Source organism: Crocodylus siamensis, chromosome 3 (assembly GCF_052110815.1).
Source record: "Crocodylus siamensis isolate JL-2025a chromosome 3, ASM5211081v1, whole genome shotgun sequence".
Lineage (NCBI taxonomy): Eukaryota > Metazoa > Chordata > Crocodylia > Crocodylidae > Crocodylus > Crocodylus siamensis.
This window is the reverse complement of record NC_143397.1, coordinates 28,602,789-28,623,359: the sequence shown is the minus strand read 5'-3', so window position 1 is coordinate 28,623,359 and position 20,571 is coordinate 28,602,789. Positions and strand designations below refer to the sequence as shown.

General features: G+C 40.2%; 1 protein-coding gene across 7 annotated transcripts in view; it reads right to left on the bottom strand.

Annotated features, from left to right (window-relative positions):
• The window catches only part of GHR (growth hormone receptor), a 205,078-nt gene that overhangs the window by 5,966 nt on the left and 178,541 nt on the right, over nucleotides 1-20,571 (bottom strand). For all 7 annotated transcript variants that reach the window (XM_090038015.1, XM_090038014.1, XM_090038010.1 and 4 more), the window contains 5 exons: nucleotides 8,623-8,752; nucleotides 8,144-8,304; nucleotides 6,238-6,416; nucleotides 3,538-3,706; nucleotides 1,219-1,306 (listed from right to left, as the gene is read on the bottom strand). In XM_090038015.1, coding sequence (XP_089894141.1) covers nucleotides 1,219-1,306; nucleotides 3,538-3,706; nucleotides 6,238-6,416; nucleotides 8,144-8,304; nucleotides 8,623-8,752 — 727 coding nt within the window. The remainder of the gene's footprint in view (nucleotides 1-1,218; nucleotides 1,307-3,537; nucleotides 3,707-6,237; nucleotides 6,417-8,143; nucleotides 8,305-8,622; nucleotides 8,753-20,571) is intronic.

Below are 20,571 nucleotides of genomic sequence, written 5' to 3'. Positions count from 1 at the left end.
GTAAGGGGTCAGATTCTAAAAGGTATTTATGCACTGTAGCCAGCTTTTAGTTAGGTTTTAAGTGTTTGCATGATACACTTGAACAAACACGGAAAAACAAGTTACACAAAATCTGTAAGCAGTAAGAAGGGCTAAATTAGCCAAAATGACAATGCACTGTCAATTGCTCAGCTCTAGTCAACAGTATCAAGGGAATGATTTTTGGAACCTGCAAAGAGTAGGAGTCATCAATGTGATGAAACTAGACTGCAGAAATTTATACACAATGTTTAGTGAAAATCAATGAGCTTTATAAACTGCCTGGTGGATTTCTGCTTCATTTTGGATACTGTGTAAAAATTTTCACTATGCTTAAAAAAAAAAAAAAAAAAAAAAAGCCCGGCAGTTAAGTTGTCTTATGTAGAAAGTCACAATGATAGGTCCCAGACAAATAAAAATCCAGATTCAACCCAAGTTTAAGCTGTCATTAAAAAAATCTCAAGGAAAAGGCTTTTTATTTTTGCCTCTTTCTTTCCACTCTAAGTCTTCTGAAATCTGTACTTAATAAAGCATCAAGGGGCATTTATACATATACTTTTTTGTCTCACAAAATACTGAAGATGAATCAGCTTTGCTCTGAAGCGATGGATGAAGTCTGCTCTGCACATGAGCTGATGTGCACCACACTGTGCCAACTGTAGTGATATAAGTGGCGAAATGTGCGCCAACATGCAGAAAATGGTGGTGGTGCACTTTTGAACGAAAGCACCTTCTATGTGTTTTAGTTCAAAAGCAAGCTGCTGCCATTTTCTCAGCACTGACACACATTTTGCCACGTATACAACTGCAAGCGTTGCAGTGCTGGATGCTTTTCAAAGTGCCCAGCGCTGCAATGCTTGCATGTGTAAAAATGCCCTTAGAATCCAGAGAGTTTTTTTCCAGATCAGACAGTTTCAGATTCTGAAATTGGCTTCCTTATCCCATATTTAACTGCTAGATCTTGTCTGTGGCAATTTTTTGCTGCTGGCCTGGAAGCATTTGAATTAGAAAAAATTTAAAATTTTGCTGTTTATGTAAACATGCATTTATATAAGCCTGTTAACATCAGATTTGAGCTGTCAATTTAAAATAAGACTTAAAAGTCCTTTACAGAAAGGGCAGCAGGAATGTATGATTTGATTAAATAATGTCACTCATTAACACCTGCTTAAGAAAACTAAGGAAATTAAACAAACTTACCTTTGTTTAGAGAACAGAATTAAGAACATCACCACCACTAGCCCACATGTTCCAAAGATGATAATGAAGAGCCATGGAAACTGGATTTCTGAAATAATATAGCAAAATCATACTGGCAGGAATCTATGCAAAGCTCTGCTGTAACCTTAAAGGCAACTTCCCTTTCCTGTGCCAAAGGAGTTGTTACCCTTTTTTATGGACTTCTTGGCCACTTAAATCTAAAAATTCTGTGCTGAAATCAAGGTAAAAGTGTCCTTCCAATTGTACAAGTTTTTATATTACATGTCATAAGTCTACTTAGACTCATTGCAAAATAAACTGAAATAATCCAATAAAAATCCAAACCCTGCCAAAGGCAGCAGGGGCTGCAAAAGCAGTATTTATACTCAGAAGGAGGGAAATACTCCCAGGAGGGAGATATCATATCTTCTCAGAGCATGATATCTGTATTACTGCCAGCAAACCATGCTGAAGGCACATTTTACTGCTTCGTTCAATGAAAACAGAACTCTTATTGTTGGTAACAGCATCTTATGCCAGAACATAGGCAAACCATACTTCTTTCCTTGGAAACCATGCCTGTATGTGTACACTACTTTCTGCAAGAAGACGACATTGACTTGTACTTTGAGCAATGCCAACTTAATCTGGGAACAGGGCTTTTTCCTTCTTTTTTCTGCCTCAGATCACTGCATGCAAGGAGAGATTTGAGCCTCATTAGTACTGTTGTAGAATAGGGAGGAGAAAAAGCTGACCAGTGAAATGCTATTCTTAAATAATGACAGCCCCGTTATACTGAAGCTGTGACTGGAGAGTACAAAATGCACAGAAAACTGTTCCGGTTGCAGCCCTTAGATTCCTTGTCTTTCAGACCTCACACATTTTTATGGCTAAGAAATATTGTCTATAGTTGTAAAATTCTATATAAGCACAGAAACACAAACTTTCTTGACAAAAGTATTTTTAGGCACCATTCTTCCTGCTCTGTTAATAGCTTAGCTTTTTTATTCTTAGGCCAACTTTTTCTAACTTGTGCACTTAATAGTTGCCTCAATCCATCTAGAGCCAGGGAAATAAGAGGCCCCATTCTAAAATGCATGGAACTCCCAAACGTCTCATTGAAGTAAGTGGGACCTAGAGATGTGCAACTTCTTTGAAAAATCAGGTGTCTACCTGTGCATTTCAGTGCCTAGCTTAAGGCTGAAAATTTCAGCCTGAAGTCTACGTTCTATTTGGAGAAATGCCAAATAAAGAAGAATAAATCATGTCAGACACACTTGTGATTGCTGCTGAGTTTTTCATTTTGTTCCTAGGCAGAAAATTACAAATTTATATCCCAGTTATGCCAACTCATCCAGGCACAAATACCTTTATACCAACTTAGACCATCACTGAAGTGAGAGGGATGCAGGTATATGCACCAATAGGGCTGAAAGGAACTCAGTTAGTACAATGTATTTGGAAGTCATAATATTCTTTGATATTATGCTTAGATGCAAATCTTACTTAAAATTTTAACTCAACTTGCCTTGGCCAGAAAGAACAATGCCACATGGACAGAACTTCGTTAAGAGATCACATGAACTTGAAATGAAAAATGGTGATAAAAGAAGTGAAAGGAAGTATCTTTGGGAATCTGTATTTGAAAGGTTTAGAATTAGGCTACTTAATGACTTGGAAAAGCGAATAAAATAGCTTATTAAAGGGTCAATGACACCAAATTTGGAAGAGTTACTAAATCTGCAGCTTAGGCCTGAAAAAGCTCTGCCTTAATTTTAGAAAGAAAGAAAAGGGATGGGTCCCTTCAGCCATTATTTCTTTCTCTTTTTAAAAAGCTCTCTTTTAAAACTGGGAGGGAAAAGTGGGAGTCAGGAAGCCACTATCTGGATGATCTCTGGGACCCCAAGAAGGAGGCACACCATCTTTCCAGTGCATTTGGCCACATATGTAAAAACATACATGGAAATGGTTTCTCATCCCTGCTGTGCTCAGTTTATTCCCTGACATGATATGTGATTGTCCTCACTTTGGCATGCATGGCATGGATGACAAAAGTTGTTTTTTATAATCTTAAAATTAACTGTTTTGATTTCTGCCAAGTTGGGAAGCAGCTCTGCTGAGTTTGTTTTTGAACCTTTTAATCTTATTCCACAGCACAGACAACTTTTGCAGTGCCAGAGAACCAGCCTCACCAAAGAGACTGGACTGCAGTCACCTGAGCACCTAGTGTACCCAAGTGATGTACACAAAGTAAAGCAATGGCAAGCAAATCAATGGTTATAGCCTCATTTCATTGTAGACTTCTTTGTCCTCACTCACCTTCAGCACACAGAACTGCTTCACTAGCCATAGAAAAAGACACAGAAAGGGTTTCACTGAACTCCCCAAATTTTTCAGAAGTCCGTTGCCTTGATCGGATTCGTATCTCGTAATCTCGTCCCATCTTCAGAGAGTACAATGGAACTGTTGTGGAGCACACGGGTTCTAGCTGCAAGGATAAAATGATGGATGCTTAGTTTTTGGTTACAAATTCCTTGTTGGTTCAAATGTAAACATCTGCAGGCATTTTTACTCACCTGGAACCTTTATGTTATGTACAGCACATGTCACGCTGGAAGCCCTTTCAATGTTTCAAAACTAATCTACTGGCTTCCCAATAACAATCTTGCTAAAGTAACATGGAAGCCCTGGAAACAAGTCTCTGCAGGACCAATGTTATGAACTAAAATGCTTCCTGTGCAAAACTACACCAAACTCATTGCATATCTTACAAAATCCACTTATTCAGGAAGAGTGTATGCCTCTCTAAAAGTCCAAATATAACTAAATTGGAACGATAACACTAAAAACCTGTAATAGATTTTGGAACGTATTCCAGGCCTTGGAAAATTTTCTGTTAAATATTAAGTATAAACCTGCATCGGTACATATTGATCTATATGATTTGCATCACTATAGTAGTGTAGAATAGTACAGCAAAGAGTGTAATCCAGTCAGGTGTCATCCTGAAGGATTTTATAAATGCAGCAGGTGGTGAAATCAACGGTAAAATAAATTATCCTTAAAAAGTAAGGCTGAAGAAAACCTACACAAAATTAAGTCTATCCAACTAAATCTTTATCCTTCCAGGTCTTCCACCCCTCCTTTGTTGATCATTATTCCTTCGTGTATTACCAGTAAGTGAAATTTAGTCATATTCTAGCTTGCACATCAGGGCACAGTTTTCCCTGTATTTGAAAAATATCACACATGTTTGTGAAACAGAAAAAAACCTACTATTTTTATTGTTGATGGAAATTTTCATAAAGACAGACTAGAATTCTGGTTTAATGAACATTATGGGAAATCTTGTTACAGTACTGTAACACAATTAAAAAGTCACTCCACAGGAAATAATTCCAAACCAATGTACTGTCTGTGTTCAAACTGACTGGTTATAAACAACAAAAGTTTTCACATTCTTTGTTGCCTAATTAAGTTTTATGTCCAGTTTAATTTTGCTGTGTGCCTCGGAAGATGAGGGAAGAGATTCATTATTTGGAATTATAAAAAAAGTCTTACAGAAAATACTTTTGGTTTTTCTGTATAAAGCTATGCATTACATATGGAACATTCATGAGTTGATGCTTAGTCATAGTATTATTTCAAGGTATCAATTAATGGTTTTCAATGGAAGTGGGAGACAGACTGGAAGAAATGTACTTGATGTACACCAGAAAAATCAGACAAGCTCATCCTGATATGTCTGGAGTATGATCAGATATAAATTTAACTTGTAAAATGCTAGAATTCTTTATATACCACTGTTAGAAGTGCAAAGGTACCTGGTACATTATGATATATTCTACAATGGACTTTATCCAGAGGATAATCTCATGAAACAGGTAATTTATATTGGAAAGACAGATCTCAACCGAACGTTCAGTGTCAAACTTCCCTGTGACACCAATATCAATAGACATTTTTTGCAAAAAATATCAGAAGTAATATTCTAACTCTTCTGATGTCAATATAAATTTTGCCACTGACTTGACTCAGGCTAGGATTTCACTCTTTCATATTTCACTGTCATAGAAAGAACCTTGTCACTTTTGTGCCTCGAAAGCCAAGTACCCATTAGTGCAAATAATAATCATCACACAGTACAAACAGAACAATGATATCACCCATGGCTGCAGCCCGTAGTGGCAGCCTGCCTGCGCCCTGTGCATAGAGCTGGGGGCACATACCCTCAGTTGCTCCTCCTGGGGTGTGTGAAGCAGCAGGAGCCACCCGCCCTCCCTGTGTCTCCTGATGAGTAGCTTGCAGCTCTGTCCCATGCCCTGGCCTGACCTGGCTGGGTACTGCCTGCCCCTGCCCTAAGCCCAGCATTAGCCCCACGCCCTCCCTCACTCCAGGGGCCTTGATCTGCACCCCCTACACCTCTTCCTTCCTTCACGCTCCTGCCCCCACAACAGATGTACCAGCTGGATGCTGCTTTCCATGCTACCGGGCTGCACTCCTGGCCACCTGTGTGTGGCGTTGCGGTTGCACACATGCACATGGCATTTATCAGCAACATTATTGGCCACGTCAGCCAAAAAAAAGCTGATTGCCGATAGTGCCAATTTTCCTTTTATCGCTGCTGATACTATTTGAGACTGATCTATTGGTGCACCTCTAGATGTAAGGCAACTTTAGTCTAGAACGATTGCCTTGACATGAAGGTGTAATGTGCTTTAATTAATAGATGCTCCCTACACCTGAGAAAGGCACAAGAGAAGCCTTGAGGCAGTGGCAGCCAACCTTTTTGGCTAACATGCCACAAGTTTAGCCCCAACCCTCCTGAAGTGCCACTCTCATTCCCACCCCCTAGACATGTACCTGATAGAGTTTGTGCCTTAAATGCTGGAAATAGAGGCACCTGGGTCACATATACCACACACCAAAGTTTTCTGTGGCATTTGTGGCATGCATGCTGTAGGTTGGCCACCCCTGCCCTAAGGTATTATAATTATTACATAAAAATGTCCTTCATACCTCCTTCCATTTTGTATCATTTACTTCTTTGTACTGCAGCTCATACTCCAGGGTAACCCATCCCTTACGAACGTCTGCTGTTGGTGGTGGCTCCCATCTTACTTGAATATCCACATGGATCCCAGTTAGGCTGATGTTAAGTAGAGTCCAGTTGAGATTAATAGGGGGATCAGGTAGTACTGTTGTATAAACAGAGTGTTTGTTTAAATAAAACAGCCAGTTCTCAGCCTGAAACCAGTATTCTTCCCAAACACTGTTCCTGATTTCATTTATGGCAATTACAGTCTAAACCTAAAAGTTGTCATCAACATTACTAAAGAGTTGATACAAGGAAGGCATATTTCATTTGAGGAAGACATTTTCAACATGAAACTTAGAGGGCCCACACCTGCTGATTCCAGGGTGAAACCCTGGCCCCAGTGAACTCAATAATAAAAATATATATTGGTTTTACAGGGGTCAGGACAATGCATTATTTTGGAAAATCAGATTTATGTTCCAGAATTTCGAAATTCTGGACCAAAAATTGTTCCCAAAGTTAATGCTAATGCTACCACCCACTTGTTCTTTATAGTCAATGGATTTATTCCACCTGTGTTTTATAGCTAATTTTTGCTGAAATGTGCATTTGAAAGGAAATGACCCTCCCCTCCCCCTGCAAACAAATAAAATAAAACTACCCTTGTTAGGCTGAAATCCAAGGGAGTTTTCCCTGTGCTGGGACTCCAGGATCATTCACAGAACATTACGGTTTAAATCTGTTTTTTCACAATCTCAACTAAAATTCCTTATGGCATTGCAGCAGTTCTGTTTTTGGTCTCCACAGAGAACTTCAGACTTTCTCATAATTTATTCTCAAACAGACGACAGTTTTTCACTGGTCCAGAACACAAAGGATCCCCCTGCTTCCCACATTTCCATCACTTCTCACTCCCAGGACTGTTACGCAAAGCTTGTTGTAAAATGTGTTTTATTTATTAACTGAACTACAGGGCAGCCCACATATGTTGATTCTTGTTAACATCAATTTTGGAATAGTACTACAGTGTCCTTTCTATGTACATGACAATTTGCAATGAATATGAACCTATAGCCAGGAAACTACACATGATCTTAGCCTAAAAAAGGCCGAGAAGTGATGAGGGTACATAATGCACTTTGTATGTTGCCCTAGTTCTAGACTGCTATAATTGTAATCAACTTAATTGGCTGTAATTAAAGTCATGTGTAAGATTCATATGTTACTTTGACCTCCTGGTGAGGATAAGTCTATGGCCTCTGGATGGCAATGAAATACAGTTTTGAAGCCAACAGATTAACAAACCATTCAACTGCATAGTAAGAGACACAGGTTGCCCAAAAGTTAGAAGTGGTTAATTTATTTCAGAAAAGGTCATAGTCTTCACAAAAACTAAATTAAGAACTCTATTGCTTCAGAGTACAAATGATGCTGTAATTATCCTATTATCTCTTAATCCAATTTGGAACCAATCAAGGAACCAAAATTTGCAGCTTTGAAACAACCTCCTTGCTCATGTAGAACATAAATATGCATTATCTGTTACTGATGCTTCAGCGTGAGGGCTTCAGACTGACACATTTCAACATACTTGAGAAAGCAGTGGTATTTTAAACTTGAAAAGGGAGCTCATTGACTTGTTGAATCATTTCCTAATGCATCTTAAAAAGAAGCTACACATTAGCCTTTATCATGCATGTATTCTTCCAACTTGGATAGTATTTCCTAATGCTGTCCCATTTTGCAGATTGCATTTTAAGGTTAATCTTACTGCACTGAGAATTTAAATATACAGACCTCCAAAATTAATGCAAAAAGGTACAGTAAACAAAATCTATACACCAGGAGAAAAAAATAAAGCAGCTTAAAATGCATGAAAAAAATTACCTATTTCATCAACACTGAAACATTTCTCATCAAACACTTTATTTTCATTGGCAAGTCTAACACAATAAGGTATCCAAACAGAGGTGTAAGATGTATTGAAGTAACAGCTATTTTCTCCAGTAGTTACATAATCAGGACATTCTTTCCATTCTTCATCACCCCTAGAAAGACAACACAGTAATTTAAATACATACATATATATATATATTGCCAATGTTCTGACTACATATACACATATACACAGCTCAGACCTGCTTTTATTAAGACTAATTCCTCCCATGTTTAATCATTTGCCACAATCACTATTAGCCACTGCAAGACATTTGACAATTAAGATTGTAAAACATGCTCTTATACTGAGCCTTTTCAGTCTGTTCTATGACATGAAAATATCTGTGTTCTTATGAGCAATGCAGTCACTATTAGGCACACTGAAATGCTGGACTGTGGGGGGTTTCTTGTTTCGTATGATTTTTTACCTTTTCATGTACAACAGTTGCATTGTTCTTGGAGCAGTGTGGTTGTGAACATCTCCATCAGTCCAATGGCAAGAAAATGTCTCCATCTCAGGTGATCTGCACTTAATGATCTGTGGTTCACCCAAAGGAACTAGAATGAAGAGCAGGAACAAAAAAAGGAGACAAATGGAATAAAACACGTGAGACAAGAGAAACATGGTGCTGAAATCCTCAGCTACAATTTAACAACAACTAAACTTTTCCTTCAGTTGTTTATATATACAATAATGTACTCACTGAAGTATAGCCAAAATAAAGACTTCTGTTGCAAACATGCTTTAAACTGTAATGTGTTCACCCTCCAAACCTGAATTCACATACCCATGTTGCATACAATACATATATCCCCAGTGGGATAAATCCAACATTTGGATCTGATACATGGAAACACTGGAATATGAAACACTAGCTTTACCGCTGACTTTGTGGAGCCAGGCTTTTCTACTTAAATCCATGTCTAATAAGGTCATCTTGAAGTCAAAAAAATATATTTCCACATTATATGTATTATTACATGCACAGACAGAATTTGAACTGCAGTCCCTGCTGCGACTGCAACATAGTAGGGAAATATCCAAGCTAGCTTCAAAAGAGTTACCTCACCAGGTATTGGTAGCAGTCTAGCCATGGCAAATGTAGTTTAGCATGCGATAACCCCCTAGGCTAGGGGCAGATGTTCAAAAAGCCTGAGTCTGAATCGATTCAATTTTTGCAAGTTAGTACAACCTGGCTCGGCTTAATCAGTTTGTAAGTGCACAGACATCCCAGAAATGCAGGCACATATCTGAAGTGGCTCAGGCTAGAAGCTAGAGGGCGGGGTGCGCTAGGGCAACTCTCCATTCCCTTTCACAGTGCTGAGCTAAGGGAGCCACGCCAAGACGTTCTGATTAGAGAGGGACCCTCCTCCCTTCTGACCAGCCCGGCATGGAAAAAAAATGAACACAGAGACATTACCAGCTACCTGTTGATTCTGCCTTTGTCTCGTTTCTCATAGCATGGACTGACCATACACAGCATGTGGTCTGCTGCTACCTAATGCTGAGAGGTGTTTGTGTAAGGCAGAGGGGATGGGGTAATCCCTGCTTAGCAAGGAGTGGGGAGGGGGAGCAGGGGGAAGCCAGGCAGATGTCTGCAGTCTCTGCTGAGCTCCACCCAGGAAGCAGAGGGGAGAGGCCAGTCCTACTGTGGAGGAGAAGATCCCCGCCCATCCCAGAGAACATGCAGGGGTACTGGGGGAGTCTGGTTTAACTTAAACCAGCAAGGGGTCTGGGACAGACATTGCATAAGTGGGTTTGACCCAAATCAGTTAAGTCTGATACTACATTCAACCAGGTTTATCTCAGCCATTTTCAAACTGGTTTATGTGCACTGAACATCTGTTCTGGTACAGTTTTAAACCAGTTTCTGATTACTTAAACTGATTTATGTATGATGTCTGTCCCTGCACTAGGCACAGACCTCACTTCTTAGGCTTTGGCACCCTGCACCAAATTCTGTGCTGCCTAAGCTACAGAACTACTTATCACACTGGGTGGCTGAGTGGGTGAAAGGTGGCTGGGAGCTGGAACTGGAGCCTTGTGCACTGGGGGCTGCAACTCCATCCACCCGTTACCCCAGGCCTGCAGTCCCCAGAACATGTCCCCACATCTGCTCCTGCTTCCCCACACTGCCTGCTGCCAGAGCAGTGCAGTAGGGGCAGGAGGATGAGAAGGAGCCGAGCAGTAACTGGGCACAGCGGGAGCAGCCCCACCAGAAAGCTGCATGTGTGGGCTAGGGCTGAGGCCATTGGCGGGTGCAGGTGGGAGTGTGGCATGGGCTGTCCTGAGCAGAAGCAGGCGGGGCTCGGCCCCATGCAAAGAGCTGCTGGATGGATGCAATTAGCTGGCAGGCTGGTCTGTGAGCTGTACTTTGCCCACCCCTGGTCTACAAGACAATTCAGTCACTATAGTGTGAACATATCCTAATTTTTGTGGCAGCCTTATTCTGCCCTATGGTGCTTCAGTGCTTTTAATTACCATTCTCCATCATATAGACATGACACAGACCCATTACATGAACACTGCAATTAATGTCAAGCCAATGTATGAGAAAAATTATAATGGAAACAAGATGGTAATATTAATGAAGCGTATGTACGTGTGCAGGACTTGCTCAAGGTATGTAGAAGGGTAGTGTTGCCTCAAATTTCTCCGCAGGGAAACAGGGACACTGATAGATTTGCCTAAAACCACTGAGAAAATAAGTATCAAAAGCTCTTGTTTTCCCTTTCTGAGTTCAGCAAGATCATTAGGAAAGAATCTTCAATCCTCATGACATAATTGATTTTCTAAATCTTTAATTTAATGTTAATTTGCTGTTGATCTTTAAACTGATTTCATGATCCACCAGTCACTCTTGACGTAAAAAGCTGATAGCTGTGGTGAAACAGAAAAAGTAAAATTTGAATGTCTGCAAGTGGCATGAATGCCACAAAATTCTCCATTTACAAAGAACTGAAAGCAGGACTGTCTCAGGAATATTATGAAACACGCAACCTCCATATATTTTGCTTCTCAAACATAGTTATCCAAAACTTAAAAACATTTTTGTCATACAAATGTAAATAAACATGCCTTACCTTAATAAAAGCTCCTAAAATCAAAGAACTTGACAATAACAATGAAACACAACTATATATTTTAAATGCCAGTATTTACACTGCATGGATATCTGCACAGTATTATACTCAGTTTTCAAGTGACTGATAAGTTTAGGTGCTAAAGTTGAGGCATCTTTAAAAGGCCATTATTTTCTGAAACTGCTGAACACAACCCTCTAAAAGTTAGATGATTTACAGAAGTTTGCACCAACATGAAAATTTAAACTTACAAGATTTTTTAATTAAAAACTTATATTGGAGGAAAAAAAGCGGGGGGGAGTACTCATGTGAACCTATTTCAGAGACAAGAATAGCTCTGTTTCTACTACACAGCACATGCACTCAATAAGACAGTAGTCTGCCACATTTCATAGGCATCTGATATTATATACAAAGAAAAAATAGTCTTCCTTACTTTCCTTATTTCTCATCTATGTAAATCAGGAACAAAAATGGCCATTTCAATGAAAGAAGTAAATGTTTTGGAAAACTGTAAGACGCTGATAAAACCCTTCTGGGATCCTTGGACAGTCCACCTATAGGTGTCTCAGATTTATGTTATATTTATTTTGACTTAGCAGCTCTATAGTAGCTCAACTCCATGTGGGGAAAAGGTTCCATATTCACCTTTTAATAAAGTCTAGATGGAGAAACCCATAGTTTGTGGTGCTTATCCAATCATGAGAAAGCAGAATACTCACAAAACAAAAGCAGATGTTGCATCAAGTGCTTTTGGATGTCAACACTGAAGTTCTAACATTTAAAACTGATGCAAATACTTCCTGCCAGGCATTGTTACCCAAACACGGACAAGAGATATAATCAATATCTTTTCAGGAAACTGGCATCAATATATTTAGTTAATAAATGCCCCCTCCCCTTTCTCCTGTCTACAATGCTGCTGCATGAAAGGAATTTTCCTATGGTCCATATACTTTCAGTTTCCAGATTTGTAATTTATGTCTTTGTTTTTTTATGATCAGTGCCAGAGTTTGGAACAAAAATTCTCTCTAGGCAATTACTTCCAGTCTCTGTGTCAAGTTTCCAGGTTCTATAACAGTGGGTCTTTATGACCACGGGAAACATTGTGAATTTGACTTGTATAATGCTTGGCACTCTAAGCAAATCTCCTGAGAATTTTTTACTTCCCATAAAAAAATAAATTATCAGCATTTTACAGGACTTTGCATGAACTCTCTTTCTTGAACACACTGTACCAGAATGTGATAAATGAAAACAATAACTGAACTGAAATTCAGTTAGGCATGAAGAAATAGGGATTAGGCTACTGAAAGCTAAGGTTATAGCCACTAATCTCTAAGGCTCTCAAAATGGGGATTTAAAAGCCAAACAACACAATGACACACATTTGATGTTTTCTTGTTTGACCAGTGTACTGTCAGCAAAAACATTCAGGAATAGACAGTTACAATAATTTGTAACATCTGAAACTTGGCTAAATATTTGGATCCAGTATTGGAAGAAATAATATTGCACGCAACTCCCTATTGGATATGTCATTTCTATTATAACTATAGAGCAGAGCAAGTTAAAAATTCCCAGGTTTGCCTTTGGAGATGGCTAGTATGTAGAAATGTACAATTACAATGATGGCATAAAAGTCAACCAAAAAAAGCTCTTCAAAGTCTGTTTTTTATTTTGTTATGACCACAGATTAGCCATGGTCTGGGCTCTGGCTCAGCTGCAAGTAGCTCTGCCAGAACAGTAGCAAAAATAATGGTGTGGTTTATGGAAACAAATTAGAATGCAAGCGTGTCACCTCTTTTTCTTACGGTTATCAGTCAGTCAGTCACCAGTTTAGTATTTTCCCTCTCACTCAATTTTAACCCTACTAAATTGTATAATCACTGAAAAAATGTAATACTACAACTATAGCTCAACAGAAACAATTCTCAGACAGGCTACTAAACCAAAAGGTACCCAAGGCAAATCTCATATCAACAGAAATTACATCATTTGTTTTGTGAGAACTGTGTATCCTAAAGTAGGCCATACATGTAGGATGATTTCTATTATGCTAGATACCAGGAGAACAGCTTCTTGGATCCTAACTCTAATTCCTTTAAGGCTGCTTAGAGAAATGAACAAGGTTTGCTGCCAATGGATGGCCTTTTTAAATATTCACAGGCTTCTACTAATTAAGTGAGTGTGAAACATATAGAAAGCTGGAATTTTCCCTGCAGGCGAGGTAAGCAGAGATAAAAGTACTAGCACAGCAGATCCCTTCCTAGTCTATCTCTACCTGTGCTCTAAGTTGAACTGCCAGCATGGATGGATAACAGTACAGCTGAGTCAACCTCCTTCCTCTTTGTGGAGAGGTTGAACATCTTTTGTGTATGTAAATTCATGTTGGAAGAGGTCCCCATGCAGAATCATGCCCAGCAGAAAGAAAGCAGAGCTTATTAGCTTAAAAACTGAGGTTTCATTGCTCACAGAATTGAAGCAAAACACTGAAGCAGAGATCAGGTTGCCTAAGGAAATACTTTTCCAACCTTATACCAGGATTAAATAGATCCTTAACAAATCCTGCTGGCTTCAACCATGTGGGGAGTTGCTTAGGGATGTTTAACAGCTTCCCTATGTGGAGTGACTAATTAAGAAGAATGAAAAAAGAAAAATACCACTGTCAAAACAGGAATCTGACACTTTCAGATAACAAGGGAACAATAGCCAAATGTGCTTTCCTTTAGGGCCAGCTCCTCTCCTGACAATACATCCTCCTGCACAAAGCCAGAGTACAACTGATAGGAACAGACCTACCCTGAAGCAACTGAGCCCCTGCTGCTTTTGCACAGTTTCCCCATATCTTCAGTCCTAGGGCTGGATCCTGTGACATGTCCTCTCCCACCCACTCATGCCTCCCCTGTGCAGCAGGTAGGAACTTCCAATAGCCCCCCAAAGCTGACAAATAAACAATTAAGACAGAACCAGAAGGGGCACCAAAAGGAAACAAAAATATTTCCAATTATTTCCTAATTGATCTTATAGTGAGCGACTCAGGTTGCAATTATATATCTAGGAGAGATGGGGATGTGGGCACTCATGCCTTTTTATCAATGAAAATTGAATCCTTTCTACAAAAAATACCAGTAGAACATTCATGCATTGCACACAATTACTGTAGTCAAGCCATATATTAGGCTGGTACTTCCTGGGAGCATTTATGATCATACTTTGATAAAAGGATGAATGAGGGTGCATCTGGAGAGCACAGAGTAGGCAGTACAAAGGATGAACAATGCTTTTCAAGAGCAAGCAAGCACAGAGTGCCTGCTGTTAATTCTGTTTCTAACCCAAAGTGGCCATTTCCAAGCCCTCAATGAACAGAAAATAGGAATCAGGGTAGGAAAAAAAAAAAAATCAGGGTAGAAATACTGTTTGGGATTTTATTTTAGCTATATGCACCAGGGCCATGCAGGACCTGAGCATGAGAACTCCCCTTGTGGCACCAAAAGCAAATACAAAGAATCCTTGCCTTCCTTTGTACTGAGCTACTGTGCAGAGCATCTGATACTTTTGGGAATGCTTTTAAGTGTACCCATTTGGAGGCTCTGTTCTACAAAGACTTCATCATACCCCAGCACAAATACTCTAGGGGAGGACTGAAAGCTACTGAGCTGGACATTAAGATCTGAATTGGTAGATTTAAAGGTGCTCTGCTAGGTTACATCTTTATTTATTGGTAAGATTATTTTCCTGGAATTAGTTGCCTGCTGAGGACTTTTTAAAAGGGATTAAGTGTTCTTTATTCTAATGACATTAAACTATAAAGGAGTATTCTGCACTATACTGAGGTCATTACGTATTGGGGCATATTTGTGTACTTTTAGATTTACACTACATAGGTGTAAAAGCATATATATGTTTATTAGGAGAAAAGGCATACAATTAATTAGGAAGAAAAATAACTTATTTATTCAAAAGATACCTCCTACTTTAGTATTTTTTACTTTTGAGCAATAGAAAATGTGATAGGTGATGCAAGGAGATTAAAAAAAACCCATCCCAGACCATACCCAAATGATTATGTGGATGCAGACTCACCACAGAGAGTGTCATAAACTCACTAACAAGGTGGGGATACTGGGAGATAAGAGCAAGGGTTTACAAGTGGCTCCATTCTGGCTTTGAGTGGATACCAGTCTCTTGTTCCACTGGGAGAGTACTGGTGAATACAGTAGACTCTGCGTACACCAGTTAAATCCCAATGCTAAATCCCATGTTTCCAAGTCCCCAGGATCCAGGCAGTGATGTTTTAATTTCCTAGCTATAAAACTCTCTCAGGTGTCTTCTTGGAGGAAGACTTCTTAGCTAACTGGACTGTAGGTTCATGGCAGTCCTGATGCCTTGACTGTGGAACCAGCACAGTTAGCTGGGCTCCCTCTTGATTTGACATTTTCCTAACCTAAATGCATCCTGCACCTGTCTGAACCCTTCATACATAACTGACAACAGGAGGTAGAAAAGTGGGAGTGGCAGAAACAGTGTGTTGTGGACCAAGTCAAGAATCCAGTACCACCCACTCCACATGGAAACACATGTCCAAGCTGCAGTATGATCCCAGATAGGCTTCATCAGCCATCTTTAGCATAGAGATAAGATAGTAATGGAAGACTATCATCCTCAACTGTGAGGGACTGCTGAAGAAGACATAAAATCCCTCCTTCCCATGCTAGGAAGGGATTTCAATCTTTGACTTTGAAAACTGGTCAAGCTAGTCTTGGATGCAAAAAAACACTCATAAGCATGCACAATGTTGGATAAGATTTCTGTATTTTATTAAGGACAATACCCTGATTGGTCAGCACAGTTTACTTCCATAGATGCAATACTTACACATCTGCAGTAGATGGCAGCAAATATTTACACAGTAGTGTCAGAGAGGCCACAACAGAGATGTTTTTGTGGGAGAAACATGGAATATGGGGAATGCATTGCAAAATTAATGTTAATAGGTGGGGAAGCCAAAATATATGACAGTGGAAAAGGGGAATAATCAAAATGGACCTAGAAGATAAATGAAGAAAAAAGTAAGAGGAGAAACAAAGTAGAAGGGGAATAGGATTTTGGGGGAAGACATGTGACAGCATAAGCAGGATGAGTGCAAAGAAGAGAAGACAGAATAGAAAGGAATTGCAGTAAGAACTCTGTTATCCAGCACCCAGGAGGAATGGGGGATGCCAGTTAATCAAATATGCCGGTTAATCAAATATGCCGTGGCTGGTGCACCCAGGCTTTCACTCCCTGGCATCAGTGTGCCAGGGGACAGGGAGGGGGGGCCCTGCGCAGTCTGCTTTGCCCCGGGCTGTGGTCCACAAGGAAGAAGTGGTGGCGAAACCAGAAATGGGACTTCACTTTTGCCGCGTCCCTTGGAAGGAAGATTTGCATTGACAGATGCCGGCTAGTGGAGCGTTCTGTATGGTAAAGTGCCGGATAACACGGCTTTTGCTGTAGATAACAGAGAAAAAGAAGGGCACACCTCTGTTCCCCTCCCTCGAAACCACAACCATGTTATTTACAAATCAAAACAGAATTCATTAATTCACGCAGATATACCAGTGTACCACAATGCTTCAACAGTGAAGCCACCAGGTTACTCTGTGAGGCATATACATGATGATCCTGATAAACTTGATTTTTACTTCTTACCCTAAATTAATGTTACTTTGCATCTTGAAGGAAAAGAGGCAGGCAGAAGATGGATGAGGGGATGGAGATGGCTTGGTTTTAACAGACATGGAGAGAGCATTCTGCACATAGAAGGCAGCACAAAAATCAGGGATGCGGAAATGCGAAAATAGATGGGGAATTAAGAAGATGGGAGTGGAGGAAGCAGGAAGCAAAATTGAAAGATGAGGCAACACATTCCTTGCTGAGATCCTAAGCTTAATGGAAACATTAACAATGTAATGAGCACACTGCATTAAAAACCTCCCTTTAAATCAAATTAGATGGTGAAAACGTAATAAGGTGAGTGATGAGCTTAGGTTAAAAATGAGGCCAGCAGTGATCAAAAGGAAAGCACATTTAGGTAAAAATGTATTTGAGGTACTTACAAAAAATGAGTATTAAATTGTACAAAGCATCATAGAAGAACATGTTTCATACATTAAAGGATGCTCCCAATTCCTTGTGTTGGGAGGAAAGTATCTTTTCAAAAGACCCCTCAGCTGCATAGATACAAGCACATCTCCATACCATGGCACACACAGGGCCTCTCCTACCATGACTATGTTCTTCTCTGAGCTTCTGTGAGCTTTGTCTATGAATTTGCAAGGTCCAGGGTGCAAAAGATACATAGCTACGTATTAATAATTACTAATGAAACTCGCTCTGAATTTAAAATGATCAGAAAAAAGATCCGTACTGAGCAAAGGACCTCCCTCATGCTTCATAAGGTGAGAGGAGAAATGAACAGTTCATCTGGGCAATCGATGGAGACACTGGACCAGAACCAGACTGCACTCTTACCACTTACAGCTTCAGTGGTGGTACTCCTGATTCATACCTCCGTAGGTCCCCCAAAAATAAAATAAAATCAACCCTGTTATAAATAGGGACAGTGCCATTTCTGACTGTTCAAGCTACTTCTGACATCTGTAAATATTTAAGTACAGAAACAGCATCAGAACTATTCACCAAAACCAGGATTGCTTGGTTTGTGTGGATGATAATATCTGACTGACAGGCAAAAAATCCTATGAAGGATTGTCTAGAGATCTTTCACATCAGGAGCACACTAGACACCTCAAAGGCTACCTGTGTTCAGCGGCAAAGAATTCAGAGTTCCTTTTAGTGAAAGCTGCTGCTTTCATTAGCCCTGTCTCTACAAAATAACAGTCTGTTGGAAGCTTTCTAATGGCAAATGCTCAATGCATTCGAAAAACAAAACAAAAAGCCCTCCCTAGATCCCTTTAATAAAATTTCCCATTGTGGTTAATGCTGATATTTTCAATTCAGACTTTCCTGGCTACACTCTTAAATGTCAGACCAAAAAGCAGACAAAGTAACTGCTTTCTCTGTTTGCAAGCTTTGCAGCAGTTGTTTTTATATAAAACAAAATCATTCCATTACCTTTTCGTGTTTCGGGGTTTAAGCTAATGGAGGCTTATTTATCACTAACAGCCTCCTCTGAAAGGACCTTATCAAGACAACTCATTTTGAGGTATGTACCAAAGGAAAGAAAACTATATTGGGCAACAACAGATGAGATTTCAAAACTGCCATTATTTTTGTCATTAACTCTTAATTAGGTAGCCAAATACTGGAGAGGGCAACCTACGGCTTGTGGGATGAATCCAGCCCACGAAGAGACTGGATCTGGCCTGTGGTAGCTCAGGGAATGGGCAGCATGTTTCAGCCACAGCAACAGAGGAGGTGACCCCAGGGTCGTAGCACCTGCCTTTTTAAAAATAGTTTGCAAATTTCTACCCACATCTTTTCTAAATGGAAACATGTTTCCCAGTTTCAGAGTTTAACAAGTTAGACCAGGGGTGGGCAAATTGTGGCCCAGAGGCTGGATGCGGCCCACCAGGCCATCCTATCCAGTCCGCAGGGCCCCTAAAAAAATATAGAAAAATAATATTAATCTGCCCTGGGCTGCCTGTCATTCAGCCCTTGATGGCTTGCCGAAACTCAGTAAGCAACCCTCTGCCCAAAATAATTGCCCGCCCCGGAGTTAGACAATGGATTTTGTAGGGTTCCCATTTTTATCTGTTCTTGGGGGCTTTATGATGTTATCTGGGTTATCCAGAACTGACTGTACCATTCATAACTCTCAGGTCCAAACGGTTTAATTTTGCTTTTTACACAGCTAGCATAATAGTCAGTATTGTAACTGAGTGCTGCCATGGTGTGCGAAGAGGGAGAGTGTGCACAGAAATAGCTGCCACCATGGGGACTCAGTAGCCACCGCTGTCCTGTGCACTGCTGCTGGCCTGACACAGCTCTGATACTCAGGTTAGCATGGATGTTTATTGATTCAGTAATTCAGAATGTTATTAGTGCAATTAATCTTGAGCTTAATTTACAGAAAGAACCAATAAAACTGTAAGGAAAAAACCAAAAATGAACAGTAACAAATGCCCGTTTCCAACCAAACCTGTCCTCAAATTGATTGTATGTCTAATTTTTTCCTTTCATTTACTTTTTGCAAAATGCTTCTAATAGCTGCTCCTTTTAGGCATTTAAAGAAAACATATTTGTCAACAGGTCTGTCCTTGTCTTGAAAAGGCTTCTTGGCCTTACTAAGGATTTTTCCTTGAATAGTGTTTCTAAAGCAATATCATCCTTATCATACCAGTGCTTCTAAAGCACTGCATTACAGAACCTAATTATTACAATGTAAAAATGCTGCCAGCTAAATCAGCAACATCTCCTTTCTAAACATAATCATGACACAAACACCCTACAGAGATGTTCAGTCAAATACAATCAAAGGAATAGAAATCAATTACTGTGGTGTTGCATGTACATGCCTATTGCCGCCTTGGGTCCAGCTGGATTTGTGAGTGTGAAAGAAAATAACAATGGCACCTTTATCTAAATTTAATCTGGTGTATATGCAATATGGCCCAGGATGACTTAATTGCTGTTATGATTTTTTTTTTTTATTTAACCAAGAGTAAAACTCAGAAGTATGTAAAGACTAAAGGAGAGAAAAAAATATTAGTTTGGGGTTTTTTAGACAGTTCCAAATCCTAAAGGAAGCAGCAGGCATTTAAAATTAGGCTGGACTGAGCCTAATTTTACATTAGAGAATATATGAAGAGAAGCAGTGTGTTTACTGCAAGAGAGACAGACTAAATGGCCTACCCCTCCACTTTAAAGAGCCTTGTTACACATTGCTCACATACTGATCGATGACAGTGCTAGCTGGAGTTTGCAGCAGTCAGACCTTAGAGCAGGGGTGGGCAAAATCTGGCCTGTGGGCTGAATCCGGCCCACCACGCACTTTCATTTGGGCCACAGTGCCCAGCAATGAATTGTACCCCACCCATCCCTTCTGCTCATGAGGGAGGGAGTGAGGCACCCACATATACACATGCCCTGTTACACCTCGCTGCCACCCTTGTGGACAGAAGAGCCTGGCCAGGCCAGCATGCAGCTTTCACGCAGGGCTGCTGCTGCAGCCACTGGGGACCTGCTCAGCTTCCCTGGCGACCTTCTTGCTCCAGCCACCAGGTAGGGAAGTGGCGAGGGTGGGGGCAGAGCTGTAGCTGGGCAGGAACGTGGACCTGGCACCAGTGCAG